The 19,133-nt window shown below is 47.0% G+C and overlaps 1 protein-coding gene across 1 annotated transcript in view; it reads right to left on the minus strand.

Annotated features, from left to right (window-relative positions):
- GABBR1 (gamma-aminobutyric acid type B receptor subunit 1) overlaps nt 1-19,133 on the minus strand; it is a 130,150-nt gene that overhangs the window by 41,184 nt on the left and 69,833 nt on the right. The window contains exons 6-12 of the mRNA XM_075323158.1: nt 18,951-19,121; nt 18,284-18,385; nt 17,936-18,001; nt 17,220-17,411; nt 16,892-17,134; nt 15,783-15,846; nt 11,766-11,843 (exon numbers count right to left, since the gene is read on the minus strand). Of these exons, the coding sequence (XP_075179273.1) occupies nt 11,766-11,843; nt 15,783-15,846; nt 16,892-17,134; nt 17,220-17,411; nt 17,936-18,001; nt 18,284-18,385; nt 18,951-19,121 (916 nt within the window). The remainder of the gene's footprint in view (nt 1-11,765; nt 11,844-15,782; nt 15,847-16,891; nt 17,135-17,219; nt 17,412-17,935; nt 18,002-18,283; nt 18,386-18,950; nt 19,122-19,133) is intronic.

Here is a 19,133-nt window from a genome sequence, read left to right on the forward strand (position 1 = left end):
CAGCGTGTCCCCTCAATGTATAACATCCAACAGCGTGTCCCCTCAGTGTATAACATCCAACAGCGTGACCCCTCAGTGTATAACATCCAACAGCGTGTCCCCTCAGTGTATAACATCCAACAGCGTGTCCCCTCAGTGTATAACATCCAACAGCGTGACCCCTCAGTGTATAACATCCAACAGCGTGTCCCCTCAGTGTATAACATCCAACAGCGTGTCCCCTCAGTGCATAATATCCAACAGCGTGTCCCCTCAGTGTATAACATCCAACAGCGTGTCCCCTCAGTGTATAACATCCAACAGCGTGTCCCCTCAGTGTATAACATCCAACAGCGTGTCCCCTCAGTGTATAACATCCAACAGCGTGTCCCCTCAGTGTATAACATCCAACAGCGTGACCCCTCAGTGTATAACATCCAACAGCGTGTCCCCTCAATGTATAACATCCAACAGCGTGTCCCCTCAATGTATAACATCCAACAGCGTGACCCCTCAGTGTATAACATCCAACAGCGTGTCCCCTCAGTGCATAACATCCAACAGCGTGTCCCCTCAGTGCATAACATCCAACAGCGTGTCCCCTCAGTGTATAACATCCACCAGCGTGCCCCCTCAGTGTATAACATCCAACAGCGTGTCCCCTCAGTGTATAACATCCAACAGCGTGACCCCTCAGTGTATAACATCCAACAGCGTGTCCCCTCAATGTATAACATCCAACAGCATGCCCCCTCAGTGTATAACATCCAACAGCGTGACCCCTCAGTGTATAACATCCAACAGCGTGTCCCCTCAATGTATAACATCCAACAGCGTGTCCCCTCAATGTATAACATCCAACAGCGTGTCCCCTCAGTGTATAACATCCAACAGCGTGCCCCCTCAGTGTATAACATCCAACAGTGTGCCCCCTCAGTGTATAACATCCAACAGCGTGCCCCCTCAGTGTATAACATCCAACAGCGTGCCCCCTCAGTGTATAACATCCAACAGTGTGCCCCCTCAGTGTATAACATCCAACAGCGTGCCCCCTCAGTGTATAACATCCAACAGCGTGCCCCCTCAGTGTATAACATCCAACAGCGTGTCCCCTCAATGTATAACATCCAACAGCGTGCCCCCTCAGTGTATAACATCCAACAGCGTGTCCCCTCAATGTATAACATCCAACAGCGTGCCCCCTCAGTGTATAACATCCAACAGCGTGCCCCCTCAGTGTATAACATCCAACAGCGTGTCCCCTCAGTGCATAATATCCAACAGCGTGTCCCCTCAGTGTATAACATCCAACAGCGTGTCCCCTCAGTGTATAACATCCAACAGCGTGTCCCCTCAGTGTATAACATCCAACAGCGTGTCCCCTCAGTGTATAACATCCAACAGCGTGTCCCCTCAGTGTATAACATCCAACAGCGTGACCCCTCAGTGTATAACATCCAACAGCGTGTCCCCTCAATGTATAACATCCAACAGCGTGTCCCCTCAATGTATAACATCCAACAGCGTGACCCCTCAGTGTATAACATCCAACAGCGTGTCCCCTCAGTGCATAACATCCAACAGCGTGTCCCCTCAGTGCATAACATCCAACAGCGTGTCCCCTCAGTGTATAACATCCACCAGCGTGCCCCCTCAGTGTATAACATCCAACAGCGTGTCCCCTCAGTGTATAACATCCAACAGCGTGACCCCTCAGTGTATAACATCCAACAGCGTGTCCCCTCAATGTATAACATCCAACAGCATGCCCCCTCAGTGTATAACATCCAACAGCGTGACCCCTCAGTGTATAACATCCAACAGCGTGTCCCCTCAATGTATAACATCCAACAGCGTGTCCCCTCAATGTATAACATCCAACAGCGTGTCCCCTCAGTGTATAACATCCAACAGCGTGCCCCCTCAGTGTATAACATCCAACAGTGTGCCCCCTCAGTGTATAACATCCAACAGCGTGCCCCCTCAGTGTATAACATCCAACAGCGTGCCCCCTCAGTGTATAACATCCAACAGTGTGCCCCCTCAGTGTATAACATCCAACAGCGTGCCCCCTCAGTGTATAACATCCAACAGCGTGCCCCCTCAGTGTATAACATCCAACAGCGTGTCCCCTCAATGTATAACATCCAACAGCGTGCCCCCTCAGTGTATAACATCCAACAGCGTGTCCCCTCAATGTATAACATCCAACAGCGTGCCCCCTCAGTGTATAACATCCAACAGCGTGCCCCCTCAGTGTATAACATCCAACAGCGTGTCCCCTCAATGTATAACATCCAACAGTGTGCCCCCTCAGTGTATAACTTCCAACAGCGTGTCCCCTCAGTGCATAACATCCAACAGCGTGTCCCCTCAATGTATAACATCCAACAGCGTGTCCCCTCAGTGTATAACATCCAACAGCGTGCCCCCTCAGTGTATAACATCCAACAGCGTGTCCCCTCAGTGTATAACATCCAACAGCGTGCCCCCTCAGTGTATAACATCCAACAGCGTGCCCCCTCAATGTATAACATCCAACAGCGTGTCCCCTCAATGTATAACATCCAACAGCGTGTCCCCTCAATGTATAACATCCAACAGCGTGCCCCCTCAGTGTATAACATCCAACAGCGTGTCCCCTCAGTGTATAACATCCAACAGCGTGACCCCTCAGTGTATAACATCCAACAGCGTGTCCCCTCAGTGTATAACATCCACCAGCGTGTCCCCTCAGTGTATAACATCCAACAGCGTGTCCCCTCAATGTATAACATCCAACAGCGTGTCCCCTCAATGTATAACATCCAACAGCGTGCCCCCTCAATGTATAACATCCAACAGCGTGTCCCCTCAATGTATAACATCCAACAGCGTGTCCCCTCAATGTATAACATCCAACAGCGTGCCCCCTCAGTGTATAACATCCAACAGCGTGTCCCCTCAGTGTATAACATCCAACAGCGTGTCCCCTCAGTGTATAACATCCAACAGCGTGTCCCCTCAGTGCATAACATCCAACAGCGTGCCCCCTCAGTGTATAACATCCAACAGCGTGTCCCCTCAATGTATAACATCCAACAGCGTGTCCCCTCAATGTATAACATCCAACAGCGTGTCCCCTCAGTGCATAACATCCAACAGCGTGCCCCCTCAATGTATAACATCCAACAGCGTGTCCCCTCAATGTATAACATCCAACAGCGTGTCCCCTCAATGTATAACATCCAACAGCGTGCCCCCTCAGTGTATAACATCCAACAGCGTGTCCCCTCAGTGTATAACATCCAACAGCGTGTCCCCTCAGTGCATAACATCCAACAGCGTGTCCCCTCAGTGTATAACATCCAACAGCGTGTCCCCTCAGTGTATAACATCCAACAGCGTGTCCCCTCAATGTATAACATCCAACAGCGTGTCCCCTCAGTGTATAACATCCAACAGCGTGACCCCTCAGTGTATAACATCCAACAGCGTGTCCCCTCAGTGTATAACATCCAACAGCGTGTCCCCTCAGTGTATAACATCCAACAGCGTGACCCCTCAGTGTATAACATCCAACAGCGTGTCCCCTCAGTGTATAACATCCAACAGCGTGTCCCCTCAGTGCATAATATCCAACAGCGTGCCCCCTCAGTGCATAATATCCAACAGCGTGTCCCCTCAGTGCATAATATCCAACAGCGTGTCCCCTCAGTGCATAACATCCAACAGCGTGTCCCCTCAGTGTATAACATCCAACAGCGTGTCCCCTCAGTGCATAATATCCAACAGCGTGTCCCCTCAGTGCATAATATCCAACAGCGTGTCCCCTCAGTGCATAACATCCAACAGCGTGTCCCCTCAGTGTATAACATCCAACAGCGTGTCCCCTCAGTGTATAACATCCAACAGCGTGTCCCCTCAGTGTATAACATCCAACAGCGTGTCCCCTCAGTGTATAACATCCAACAGCGTGACCCCTCAGTGTATAACATCCAACAGCGTGTCCCCTCAATGTATAACATCCAACAGCGTGTCCCCTCAATGTATAACATCCAACAGCGTGACCCCTCAGTGTATAACATCCAACAGCGTGTCCCCTCAGTGCATAACATCCAACAGCGTGTCCCCTCAGTGCATAACATCCAACAGCGTGTCCCCTCAGTGTATAACATCCACCAGCGTGCCCCCTCAGTGTATAACATCCAACAGCGTGTACCCTCAGTGTATAACATCCAACAGCGTGACCCCTCAGTGTATAACATCCAACAGCGTGTCCCCTCAGTGTATAACATCCACCAGCGTGTCCCCTCAGTGTATAACATCCAACAGCGTGTCCCCTCAATGTATAACATCCAACAGCGTGCCCCCTCAGTGTATAACATCCAACAGCGTGCCCCCTCAATGTATAACATCCAACAGCGTGTCCCCTCAATGTATAACATCCAACAGCGTGTCCCCTCAATGTATAACATCCAACAGCGTGCCCCCTCAGTGTATAACATCCAACAGCGTGTCCCCTCAGTGTATAACATCCAACAGCGTGTCCCCTCAGTGTATAACATCCAACAGCGTGTCCCCTCAGTGCATAACATCCAACAGCGTGTCCCCTCAGTGTATAACATCCAACAGCGTGTCCCCTCAGTGTATAACATCCAACAGCGTGTCCCCTCAATGTATAACATCCAACAGCGTGTCCCCTCAGTGTATAACATCCAACAGCGTGACCCCTCAGTGTATAACATCCAACAGCGTGTCCCCTCAGTGTATAACATCCAACAGCGTGTCCCCTCAGTGTATAACATCCAACAGCGTGACCCCTCAGTGTATAACATCCAACAGCGTGTCCCCTCAGTGTATAACATCCAACAGCGTGTCCCCTCAGTGCATAATATCCAACAGCGTGTCCCCTCAGTGTATAACATCCAACAGCGTGTCCCCTCAGTGTATAACATCCAACAGCGTGTCCCCTCAGTGTATAACATCCAACAGCGTGTCCCCTCAGTGTATAACATCCAACAGCGTGACCCCTCAGTGTATAACATCCAACAGCGTGTCCCCTCAGTGCATAACATCCAACAGCGTGTCCCCTCAGTGTATAACATCCAACAGCGTGTCCCCTCAGTGTATAACATCCAACAGCGTGCCCCCTCAGTGTATAACATCCAACAGCGTGCCCCCTCAGTGTATAACATCCAACAGCGTGTCCCCTCAATGTATAACATCCAACAGCGTGCCAGCGTGCCCCCTCAGTGTATAACATCCAACAGCGTGTCCCCTCAATGTATAACATCCAACAGCGTGCCCCCTCAGTGTATAACATCCAACAGCGTGCCCCCTCAGTGTATAACATCCAACAGCGTGTCCCCTCAATGTATAACATCCAACAGTGTGCCCCCTCAGTGTATAACTTCCAACAGCGTGTCCCCTCAGTGCATAACATCCAACAGCGTGTCCCCTCAATGTATAACATCCAACAGCGTGTCCCCTCAGTGTATAACATCCAACAGCGTGCCCCCTCAGTGTATAACATCCAACAGCGTGTCCCCTCAGTGTATAACATCCAACAGCGTGCCCCCTCAGTGTATAACATCCAACAGCGTGCCCCCTCAATGTATAACATCCAACAGCGTGTCCCCTCAATGTATAACATCCAACAGCGTGTCCCCTCAATGTATAACATCCAACAGCGTGCCCCCTCAGTGTATAACATCCAACAGCGTGTCCCCTCAGTGTATAACATCCAACAGCGTGACCCCTCAGTGTATAACATCCAACAGCGTGTCCCCTCAGTGTATAACATCCACCAGCGTGTCCCCTCAGTGTATAACATCCAACAGCGTGTCCCCTCAATGTATAACATCCAACAGCGTGTCCCCTCAATGTATAACATCCAACAGCGTGCCCCCTCAATGTATAACATCCAACAGCGTGTCCCCTCAATGTATAACATCCAACAGCGTGTCCCCTCAATGTATAACATCCAACAGCGTGCCCCCTCAGTGTATAACATCCAACAGCGTGTCCCCTCAGTGTATAACATCCAACAGCGTGTCCCCTCAGTGTATAACATCCAACAGCGTGTCCCCTCAGTGCATAACATCCAACAGCGTGACCCCTCAGTGTATAACATCCAACAGCGTGTCCCCTCAATGTATAACATCCAACAGCGTGTCCCCTCAATGTATAACATCCAACAGCGTGACCCCTCAGTGTATAACATCCAACAGCGTGTCCCCTCAGTGTATAACATCCAACAGCGTGACCCCTCAGTGTATAACATCCAACAGCGTGTCCCCTCAATGTATAACATCCAACAGCGTGTCCCCTCAATGTATAACATCCAACAGCGTGACCCCTCAGTGTATAACATCCAACAGCGTGTCCCCTCAGTGCATAACATCCAACAGCGTGTCCCCTCAGTGCATAACATCCAACAGCGTGTCCCCTCAGTGTATAACATCCACCAGCGTGCCCCCTCAGTGTATAACATCCAACAGCGTGTCCCCTCAGTGTATAACATCCAACAGCGTGACCCCTCAGTGTATAACATCCAACAGCGTGTCCCCTCAATGTATAACATCCAACAGCATGCCCCCTCAGTGTATAACATCCAACAGCGTGACCCCTCAGTGTATAACATCCAACAGCGTGTCCCCTCAATGTATAACATCCAACAGCGTGTCCCCTCAATGTATAACATCCAACAGCGTGTCCCCTCAGTGTATAACATCCAACAGCGTGCCCCCTCAGTGTATAACATCCAACAGTGTGCCCCCTCAGTGTATAACATCCAACAGCGTGCCCCCTCAGTGTATAACATCCAACAGCGTGCCCCCTCAGTGTATAACATCCAACAGTGTGCCCCCTCAGTGTATAACATCCAACAGCGTGCCCCCTCAGTGTATAACATCCAACAGCGTGCCCCCTCAGTGTATAACATCCAACAGCGTGTCCCCTCAATGTATAACATCCAACAGCGTGCCCCCTCAGTGTATAACATCCAACAGCGTGTCCCCTCAATGTATAACATCCAACAGCGTGTCCCCTCAGTGTATAACATCCAACAGCGTGTCCCCTCAGTGTATAACATCCAACAGCGTGCCCCCTCAGTGTATAACATCCAACAGCGTGCCCCCTCAGTGTATAACATCCAACAGCGTGTCCCCTCAATGTATAACATCCAACAGCGTGCCCCCTCAGTGTATAACATCCAACAGCGTGTCCCCTCAATGTATAACATCCAACAGCGTGTCCCCTCAGTGTATAACATCCAACAGCGTGCCCCCTCAGTGTATAACATCCAACAGCGTGCCCCCTCAGTGTATAACATCCAACAGCGTGTCCCCTCAATGTATAACATCCAACAGTGTGCCCCCTCAGTGTATAACTTCCAACAGCGTGTCCCCTCAGTGCATAACATCCAACAGCGTGTCCCCTCAATGTATAACATCCAACAGCGTGTCCCCTCAGTGTATAACATCCAACAGCGTGCCCCCTCAGTGTATAACATCCAACAGCGTGTCCCCTCAGTGTATAACATCCAACAGCGTGCCCCCTCAGTGTATAACATCCAACAGCGTGCCCCCTCAATGTATAACATCCAACAGCGTGTCCCCTCAATGTATAACATCCAACAGCGTGTCCCCTCAATGTATAACATCCAACAGCGTGCCCCCTCAGTGTATAACATCCAACAGCGTGTCCCCTCAGTGTATAACATCCAACAGCGTGACCCCTCAGTGTATAACATCCAACAGCGTGTCCCCTCAGTGTATAACATCCACCAGCGTGTCCCCTCAGTGTATAACATCCAACAGCGTGTCCCCTCAATGTATAACATCCAACAGCGTGTCCCCTCAATGTATAACATCCAACAGCGTGCCCCCTCAATGTATAACATCCAACAGCGTGTCCCCTCAATGTATAACATCCAACAGCGTGTCCCCTCAATGTATAACATCCAACAGCGTGCCCCCTCAGTGTATAACATCCAACAGCGTGTCCCCTCAGTGTATAACATCCAACAGCGTGTCCCCTCAGTGTATAACATCCAACAGCGTGTCCCCTCAGTGCATAACATCCAACAGCGTGTCCCCTCAGTGTATAACATCCAACAGCGTGTCCCCTCAGTGTATAACATCCAACAGCGTGTCCCCTCAATGTATAACATCCAACAGCGTGTCCCCTCAGTGTATAACATCCAACAGCGTGACCCCTCAGTGTATAACATCCAACAGCGTGTCCCCTCAGTGTATAACATCCAACAGCGTGTCCCCTCAGTGTATAACATCCAACAGCGTGACCCCTCAGTGTATAACATCCAACAGCGTGTCCCCTCAGTGTATAACATCCAACAGCGTGTCCCCTCAGTGCATAATATCCAACAGCGTGCCCCCTCAGTGCATAATATCCAACAGCGTGTCCCCTCAGTGCATAATATCCAACAGCGTGTCCCCTCAGTGCATAACATCCAACAGCGTGTCCCCTCAGTGTATAACATCCAACAGCGTGTCCCCTCAGTGCATAATATCCAACAGCGTGTCCCCTCAGTGCATAATATCCAACAGCGTGTCCCCTCAGTGCATAACATCCAACAGCGTGTCCCCTCAGTGTATAACATCCAACAGCGTGTCCCCTCAGTGTATAACATCCAACAGCGTGTCCCCTCAGTGTATAACATCCAACAGCGTGTCCCCTCAGTGTATAACATCCAACAGCGTGACCCCTCAGTGTATAACATCCAACAGCGTGTCCCCTCAATGTATAACATCCAACAGCGTGTCCCCTCAATGTATAACATCCAACAGCGTGACCCCTCAGTGTATAACATCCAACAGCGTGTCCCCTCAGTGCATAACATCCAACAGCGTGTCCCCTCAGTGCATAACATCTAACAGCGTGTCCCCTCAGTGTATAACATCCACCAGCGTGCCCCCTCAGTGTATAACATCCAACAGCGTGTACCCTCAGTGTATAACATCCAACAGCGTGACCCCTCAGTGTATAACATCCAACAGCGTGTCCCCTCAGTGTATAACATCCACCAGCGTGTCCCCTCAGTGTATAACATCCAACAGCGTGTCCCCTCAATGTATAACATCCAACAGCGTGTCCCCTCAATGTATAACATCCAACAGCGTGCCCCCTCAATGTATAACATCCAACAGCGTGTCCCCTCAATGTATAACATCCAACAGCGTGTCCCCTCAATGTATAACATCCAACAGCGTGCCCCCTCAGTGTATAACATCCAACAGCGTGTCCCCTCAGTGTATAACATCCAACAGCGTGTCCCCTCAGTGTATAACATCCAACAGCGTGTCCCCTCAGTGCATAACATCCAACAGCGTGTCCCCTCAGTGTATAACATCCAACAGCGTGTCCCCTCAGTGTATAACATCCAACAGCGTGTCCCCTCAATGTATAACATCCAACAGCGTGTCCCCTCAGTGTATAACATCCAACAGCGTGACCCCTCAGTGTATAACATCCAACAGCGTGTCCCCTCAGTGTATAACATCCAACAGCGTGTCCCCTCAGTGTATAACATCCAACAGCGTGACCCCTCAGTGTATAACATCCAACAGCGTGTCCCCTCAGTGTATAACATCCAACAGCGTGTCCCCTCAGTGTATAACATCCAACAGCGTGTCCCCTCAGTGTATAACATCCAACAGCGTGTCCCCTCAGTGTATAACATCCAACAGCGTGTCCCCTCAGTGTATAACATCCAACAGCGTGCCCCCTCAGTGTATAACATCCAACAGCGTGTCCCCTCAGTGTATAACATCCAACAGCGTGCCCCCTCAGTGTATAACATCCAACAGCGTGTCCCCTCAGTGTATAACATCCACCAGCGTGTCCCCTCAGTGTATAACATCCACCAGCGTGCCCCCTCAGTGTATAACATCCAACAGCGTGTCCCCTCAGTGCATAATATCCAACAGCGTGTCCCCTCAGTGTATAACATCCAACAGCGTGTCCCCTCAGTGTATAACATCCAACAGCGTGTCCCCTCAGTGTATAACATCCAACAGCGTGTCCCCTCAGTGTATAACATCCAACAGCGTGACCCCTCAGTGTATAACATCCAACAGCGTGTCCCCTCAGTGCATAACATCCAACAGCGTGTCCCCTCAGTGTATAACATCCAACAGCGTGTCCCCTCAGTGTATAACATCCAACAGCGTGTCCCCTCAGTGTATAACATCCAACAGCGTGTCCCCTCAGTGTATAACATCCAACAGCGTGTCCCCTCAGTGTATAACATCCAACAGCGTGTCCCCTCAGTGTATAACATCCAACAGCGTGCCCCCTCAGTGTATAACATCCAACAGCGTGACCCCTCAGTGTATAACATCCAACAGCGTGTCCCCTCAATGTATAACATCCAACAGCGTGACCCCTCAGTGTATAACATCCAACAGCGTGTCCCCTCAATGTATAACATCCAACAGCGTGTCCCCTCAATGTATAACATCCAACAGCGTGACCCCTCAGTGTATAACATCCAACAGCGTGTCCCCTCAGTGCATAACATCCAACAGCGTGTCCCCTCAATTTATAACATCTGGTCTCATTAGCCCCAATGTATAACATTCAGCCCCATTGACTCCGAGGTGTAAAATCCTGAGCCACTGACCCCCAATGTATCTGATATTATTCAGTGGAAGGAACAGCAGTGACTTGGCCACGAAGTGGAGACTCCGTAATGTTATAGAGCGGGGGGGGGCTGAGTACTGAGGAGCAGAGGACTGAAAAGTCCCCAACACTCTGCTGACCCCATAACTGCAGAGTCTACCTCCTCTGGTAACATCAGCACAAACACTGCGCCTGCTGGGAGCTTCATGACCGAGCAGCTGCAGCCGCCGTACATCTCCAAGCACGATGCTGAGCCATACATCACCAAGCACAATGCCGAGCCGTACATCACCAAGCATAATGCTGAGCCATTCATCACCAAGCCCAATGCCGAGCCGTACATCACCAAGCACAGTGCTGAGCCGTACATCACCAAGCACAATTCCGAGACGTACATCACCAAACACAATGCAGGGCCGTACATTATCAAGCACGATGCTTAGCCGTACATCACCAAGCACAATGCCGAGCCGTACATCACCAAGCACAATGCCGAGCCGTACATTACCAAGCACAATTCCAAGACGTACATCACCAAACACAATGCAGAGCCGTACATCATCAAGCACAATGCTTAGCCGTACATCACCAAGCACAATGTCGAGCCGTACATCACCAAGCACAATGCCGAGCCGTACATCACCAAGCACAATGCCGAGCCATACACCACCAAGCACAATGCCAAGCCGTACATCACCAAGCACAATGCCGAGCTATACATCACCATGCACAATGTTGAGCGTTGGTTGGAGCGGTGTAAAGCCACCACCACCAGACTCTGGAGGAGATATGTTCTGTGCAGTTTCTAGCTACATCTGATAAGCCAGTCTTGGTTTGGTGAATGGAGAACATCACCCCCTGACTGCATTGTTCCCGCTGTACAGTTTGGTGGAGGAGGATAATGCTCATTAGTTCCAGTGTATGGACATAGAATGTCATGAAAGCTTCTGGAGATGAGATGTGGAGGGGTCTCAATATAAGGTAAGTGTAGGGGGGGTAAATGTAGAGGGAGGATAGGGATCTATTCTCTGGTGATAATATATGGGTTGATAAGTTAGAGGAGCTCTAGAGAGAAGGGCACAATAAACAAAAGGGGGTCAAGTAGACTTGAAGGGGGCATCAAGACAGACTCAAGTGTATGGGCCGGTGTGAGCACTCACCTATCCACTTGTCATTGTTGTACCAGGAGAGGTTGTCCTTTGTGCTGTCATAATAACCGATCTTCTTGTAGATGCCACCTGGAACACAAAGGACCCCGTATTGTATGTAAAGCGCTGTGGAATTAATAGCGCTATATAAATGAATAAAATTATTATTATTATTATATTGTATGAACATAATGGTGAATCTTCTCTAGAGCACCAGTGATGAATGGTCCACCCACCACGGTGCCATAAGAGAATGTGTACGAAACCAAAATCACAGAGGCCCAGAGTAAACCCAGATGAGGGAATTTGATTTTCAGAAAATATTGAGATATTGTACAGGAAAGTTTTAAAATTTGTTTGCAGTCAATATGAGACTTTTCTCAAGGATGAAACTTATGGAGATGAGCGTGTGATAAGCGTCGAAGGCGCCTGCCGGTCTATAAGCCGCCCATAAAGATGTTTCCCCAAATAATCTGATATCTGTGGTCGGAAAAGCCAGAAAAATATAATAATATCTTCACAGAACCTTCAAAGCTCTTGTCACGATCCCTCTGTGCAGAGCATCTTTCAGACTAGAAGATGCTCTGCTACGACTTCAGACCTGGCAGTGACATGATTCCTCTCTGCAGAGCATCTTGCCTTTGGAGATGCTCTGCTGCACTTTCCTGAGTTACTGAGCTGGCAGCTTGATTGACAGCGCAGGGTTCCATCTTGGTGCTGATTGCTCCTAGTAATTGCTCAGGCTTCTTTACTGAGCATGCTCGTCCAGAACCTTGCCAGTTGTATCTGCTGATTCTGCAGTTGTGCTATTGGCTCACATGTCTCTGTTTTGTATTCTGATCTTGTTTTTCTGACCCCGGACTGTTATTTGACTCCTCCCTTGATCCTGTCGTGATCTCCTGCCTTTTGACCTCAGACTGTCACCTGACCACGTCTCTGTTTTCTCCTTTATTACTTGCTCTCCTGGTATTCTGACCCTCGGATTGTGACCTGACTACGTCTCTGTTTACTCCTTGTGATATTACTTGTTCTCCTGTTACCAGTCCCCGGCTTTCCTGACTACCCTTCCGTCTATACTATTTGTAAGGAGTGACTGCATCACAGATCCGCAATGGAAAAGCTAAAGTTTCAACAAAATTGGGATAAAACCCAGATATATTCCATCCTGGACGAGCCCCCAATATTAGAGCCTTTTTAATAAATATTTATTGTTGTTCTATATTGGTAATGTTGGGAGAATAACTGATGGACTGAGTAATATTTCTGGATTGAAATGAGGTTTATTGTACTAACAGAAAATGTGCAATCCGCATTTAAACAAAATTTGACTGGTGCAAAAGTATGGACACCTCAACATAAAAGTGACATTAATATTTTGTAGATCCTCCTTTTGCAGAAATCACAGCCTCTAGTGGCTTCCTGTAGCTGTTAATGAGTTCCTGGATCCTGGATGAAGGTAGATTTGACCATTCCTGTTTACAAAACAATTCCAGTTCAGTTAAGTTTGATGGTCTCCGAGCATGGACAGCCGCTTCACATCATCCCACAGATGTTCAATGATATTCAGGTCTGGGGACTGGGATGGCCATTCCAGAACCTTGTAATTGTTCCTCTGCATGAATGCCTGAGTAGATTTGGAGCGGTGTTTAGGATCATTGTCTTGCTGAAATATCCATCCCCTGCGTAACTTCAACTTCGTCACTAATTCTTGCACATTATTGTCAAGAATCTGCTGATACTGAGTTGAATCCATGCGACCCTCAACTTTAACAAGATTCCCGGTGTCGGCATTGGCCCCACAGCCCCAAAGCATGATGGAACCTCCACCAAATTTTACTGTTGGTAGCAAGTGCTTTTCTTGGAATGCTGTGTTTTTTTGCCTCCATGCATAACGCCTTTTTGTATGACCAAACAACTCAATCTTTGTTTCATCAGTCCACAGGACCTTCTCCCAAAACGTAACTGGCTTGTCCAAATGTGCTTTTGCATACCTCAGGCGACTCTGTTTGTGGCGTGCTTGCAGAAACGGCTTCTTTCGCATCACTCTCCCATACAGCTTCTCCTTGTGCAACGTGCGCTGTATTGTTGACCGATGCACATTGACACCATCTGCAGCAATATGATGCTGCAGGTCTTTGGAGGTGGTCTGTGGATTGTCCTTGACTGTTCTCACCATTCTTCTTCTCTGCCTTTCTGATATTTTTCTTGGCCTGCCACTTCTGGGCGTAACAAGAACTGTACCTATGTTCTTCCATTTCCTTACTATGTTCCTCACAGTGGAAACTGACAGTTTAAATCTCTGAGACAACTTTTCGTTTCCTTCCCCTGAACAACTATGTTGAATAATCTTTGTTTTCAGATCATTTGGGAGTTGTTTTGAGGAGCCCATGATGTCACTCTTCATAGGAGATTCAAATAGGAGAACAACTTGCAAGTGGCCACCTTAAATACCTTTTCTCATGATCGGATACACCTGCCTATGAAGTGCAAAGCTCAATGAGGTTACAAAACCAATTTAGGGCTTTAGTAAGTCAGTAGAAAGTAGTTAGGAGTGTTCAAATCAAGAAATTGATAAGGGTGCCCATACATTTGCACCGGTCAAATTTTTTTTAAATGCGGATTGCACATTTTCTGTTAGTACAATAAACCTCATTTCAATCCAGAAATATTACTCAGTCCATCAGTTATTAGATATATGACACTGAAATAGCAAAAACCCAAATTGTTATAAAGAAAAAAGGTTAACATTAATAGGGGTGCCCAAACTGTTTCATATGACTGTATATATATATATATATATATATATATATATATATATATATATGCTGTATATATCCTCACTTTTGTACTTAAATGTACATAATTGGGACTCAAATTTATTTTTGCAATTTGGTCACTAAAAAAATTTGCCTCATTTGCCTTCTGTCATCTCTGAGTTGCAATATCTATTGCTGGCTGCAGAATGAGCTAGCTGATAATCCGCCAGCGAGCCCGAAATGACGGCCTAATGTGGAGTTTGCGACTCTTTTATCTGTCTTTTTTCGAGCTGATGATTTATGACCACAGAACAAATTAAAATAAAGAGCCTGTAAAAGCGAAATAATGCACAATTTATAAAGAAATTCAATTGCAAGAATGATTTTTAACCCCAAATACATGCAGTTAAAGGGAACCTGTCAGGTCCAATATGTCCCCAGAACCATGAGCAGTTCTGGGTGTATATTGCTAATCCCTACTTAACCGCCCCTGTATACACTAGCATAGATAAAGTGATTTATAAAAAAAAGTATTTCTAAAGATCCCATATGATATGCTAATGAGGACAGGGACTAGTCGCAAGGGCATTAGTTTTCTTGGCTAGTCGGCCTCATTAGCATGTAAGCACGCCCCTGTGGGCCCCTGTGGGCATACTAACAAGCTGATGAATGCGCAGGGTCAGAGCATGGTCGCGCTCACCTCTCTGCCGCCATCGCGTCCGACGCTGGATTTAGGCTCAATGTACATGATACCGAACTTTCGGCCATGCGCACTACATGAGTTGGAAGATAGGACGCGTACACCCGGTTTCATGACCGAAAGTCCAGGATCATTCACACTGAGCCGAGATCCAGGAGTCAGACGCGATGGCAGCAGAGTGGTGAGATCGACCATCCTCTGATGCTGCACATTCATTAGCATGTTTGCTAGCCCACAGGGGCGTGCTATAATGCTAAAGGGGGCCGACTAGCCAAGGGAACTAACGTTCTTGTGACTAGTCCCTGGCCTCATTATCATATCATAAAGGATTTTTATAAATACTTTTCTAAAGATCTCTTTATCTATGCTACTAGATATGGGGAAGGTTAGGCAGGGATTAGTAATATGCACCCAGAACTGCTCATGGGTCTGGGTGCATATTGCACCTGACAGGTTCACTTTCAATAAAAAAATTGGGAGCAACTCCTCTAAGGTGTCCTTATCCCACAAAGGACTGTTCTATGATCTCATAATTGGGCCTTAATAATGATGTCTATGTCCGGCCGCTCATACCTTGCAGCTGTTCTATTAGTGTCCAGGCCATACGAGACCCACTGGCATCAAAGACTACGTGACCCTGGAAATAGATGGAAAGAATAGGTTGTAAAATAAGGTGAATACGCTAATATGATGTGCGCTGGTTTCTGTGACCGCCTGTGTGCACAGAGATCAGCGGTATCATGCAGCGCAGGGATGATTTATTCTCAGGCACAACCAGACGCTCCGCAAATGCATGTTATAAAGGACAGATCAATAACCCAGAACATGCAGCTTTTCTGACTTATTGATCCATCCGACATGGAATTTATGTGAAGGATATAGAAAAAAACAATGTGTGCACTGACCAGATCTGTCCGCACAGTCATCTATCACTCCTATGTGGGTTTATATAGGATAACATGATGGCGGGGCAAATGAGCAATGTCCAAACATGCAATTTGTTGCTAGGTCTACACACGTCAATGTGATCTACGGGCAAACCAAGCATTTGGGTCAATGGGTAGTGTCCAGAGGATTGCAACGGAGAGGGCCCATTGCTCCTATATTCTGAATAGCACATGTGGTCTTAGGGTTGCACTGGTCTTGAGGGGTCAGATTGTGGAAAAGGCCAATTGCTTCTTTAGGTATGAGGGAAAATATGTACTGAGAACACTATAGATCAGCACTTGGGTAAGCCAGGATATAACAAAAGCAGATCATGCCTTTGCTTTCCTGAAGATCACCATTAAATGTTAAAAAATGGCACTAATACAACTATCAAGGATAAGAAATGCCACCCAAAAAAAGAGTAAAAAGGTCAGTATGGCTTTAGGAATGTGGAATATGGCAATATTGACTTCCCCGTGAAAATCAAGAGATGCCATGTATTTATCAGCTCCGTATCTTACCATGACGCCAATATGGGCACCATGAAATGCCGTAGTTCAGGCGGGGATGTGCTTATTTACCACTGACAATGTAGAAGATTGCGCTATATCGTTTGGCAGATCAAGAACAAAGAAGATATTCAATTCCAAAGATAGAGACATTGTTTCTCAGCAGTCAATAAAACATGAAAATAAAGAGATAAGAGTGGAAGAGAAAAAAAAACAAGCCCCGAATGATGAATGGAGGAGACTCACAGAAACACCGTCAAAGGAGGATGAATTCATGGCCTTGTAGATCTCCCGGCTGATGTTATCATTGTTGTAGTTGAAGTCTTCCAGTCGAAGACCTTTCTTCGATAACTCATAAGCTGTTTTGTTAAGGGCAAGTGCAAGCGCCCAGATGGCATCATAGGCAAGAGGAGCCTCCTGAAGACCTCCGACCCCTTCTGGGTCCTTGCCAAGACGTTTCTGAAGCTTGTCCATAAACTCCTGGGACGTCTACGAGAAGTAGATCACGCTTGAGTCAAATAAGATTGGAGATTAGTTAAAGGGTGAAATAGAAGTATATGGAGGCCATAGTTACCATATTGGAGATACCACGGGTGTTTTCTGGGTTCAACATGACTATTTCTGTGGTTACATGACCCTCAACGGCTCGAGTCATCTCCTCCACTGTGCAGTTTATAGCCGGATCCGGTGTCTTGAACCAGTTATCGGCGTACCAACCGATCAGAAACCAGACGTACTTCTTACCAAAGAGTCGCTCTTTGTAGACCTGAAGGAAGGAAACGTTTTTAAAAATTTAACAAAGCAAAAAAAACCTGTGGATAAAACTCAAGAATAAACTAAACAAAATTCTTACATCAGATTTTGAGAGCTAAAGAACACGGCAAAGATGAAGGTGTTAACTTTTCTCCAAATTCCTCAGGTTTCAATCCAATTGATCATTTGGTCACAGAAGCCAAATCGAGCAATGCACACTGGACCTAGAGGACCTGCTGCTACAATTTGGTGAAAATGCCACCGGACACCTTTAGAGGTTTTGTGACACCCACGCCTCGAGCGGTGGACTACATAATATTTGGAATTTGGTTTCAATGTGTTGGCAAATAAGTATATACGGTGTGTCGTAAGGATGTGTTTTTATTTTTGGAGGAAATTTTCTTAACCCATACATAGAGAAGACCAAAGAACTTCAGCTACAAGAAGGTGGCAACGTGGAAATGGTTCAAGATGAAGACAGTTCTAAGAATAACCAAGGCAAACACCTCTCAGGAAATAAGTAATGTCTAATTTTACCTCACAAAAGACCTTCCGTGCCTCAGTTTCATAGAACAACCCAACAATTATTCTTGCATCTTGTCTCTGAAAAATAAGAAAAGAACAATAAGAAAGAAGCCGAATATTGGAAAAACACTGAAGAGAGAAAACGAGGACAGAAAGCGAGAAGAGAACGTGACACAGAATAGGACTGAGTACAGTCATTTAATGATCTTTATTGACTAGGTAAGGAGTCAATCATTGTCCTGTAGTCCTTCACATTGACCAAATGTGAGTCTCCCGGGAAAGACAACACGTGCTCAATCAATTCTAATTCCTGCCAACAAGAAGCTCCCAAGTGACAATGAGGACGACACTGGTCCATACCTTGAGATTTTTCACTGGAACGGTGGGGTCAGAGAAGAAGCTTTGGCGGAATGTGATTTCAATGCCGGCTTCCTTCACTCGTTCCTCTAGGTCATCAAGAGTCTGGATAGAAAGGGAAGGAATTAATCAGCGAGGCCAAATGAAAGGTGGAACACGTCTTATAATTACAGTGGCCTGTGGGACTATACAGGAGCAGCCTTGGACTATTAAGATGATAATGAACTGGATGATATTATAAGATGGCAATTATGATACGATCTCACCTAGATTTAAAGCCTTGGAGATCTACCAAGGCTTCATTCAAGGAGGAACTTTAGTGGCTAAATGATTTCGGCGTAATTATTTTTTTAATATCTTGTTCGCACAATTTCATAAGAGCATCTAATGAAACTTTAGGTGAGGATAATGGCCGCACATTGGACCAACTTTTATTTTATGTGTTTGGGCAGCCATAGACCCTCAATGCAGTTGCCGAGAGCGGTTGCAGGCACCCATAGAGAAAGTTGGTGGTACTTTTGATAGTATAACATGTAAATACTAAAACAGGACTTCAGACTTTCTAGAAATGAACATATGAGAAAATTTGTAGAAAAACGCATTTTTAAAGATTATGTATGGGTTACACATTGATTCAGATGATGTGATATTTTTGGTCATCTTCACTCACAGAAGTAAAGACCTCAGTGGTTTGCTGGATGGTCGCAATCTTAGTCCATCCCCACTTTTTGAAGAGTTGGACCCTGGTAGGATTGTGCAAGGTTGCAGATGGATGTGTGCGGAAGAAGGTCGGGAATCTCTGACGGTTTGAGAGCGCCGGTGAACTGGAGCCATAGGAAAGCTGGAGAGCGAG

Source organism: Anomaloglossus baeobatrachus, chromosome 9 (genome assembly GCF_048569485.1).
Source record: "Anomaloglossus baeobatrachus isolate aAnoBae1 chromosome 9, aAnoBae1.hap1, whole genome shotgun sequence".
NCBI classification, from domain to species: domain Eukaryota; kingdom Metazoa; phylum Chordata; class Amphibia; order Anura; family Aromobatidae; genus Anomaloglossus; species Anomaloglossus baeobatrachus.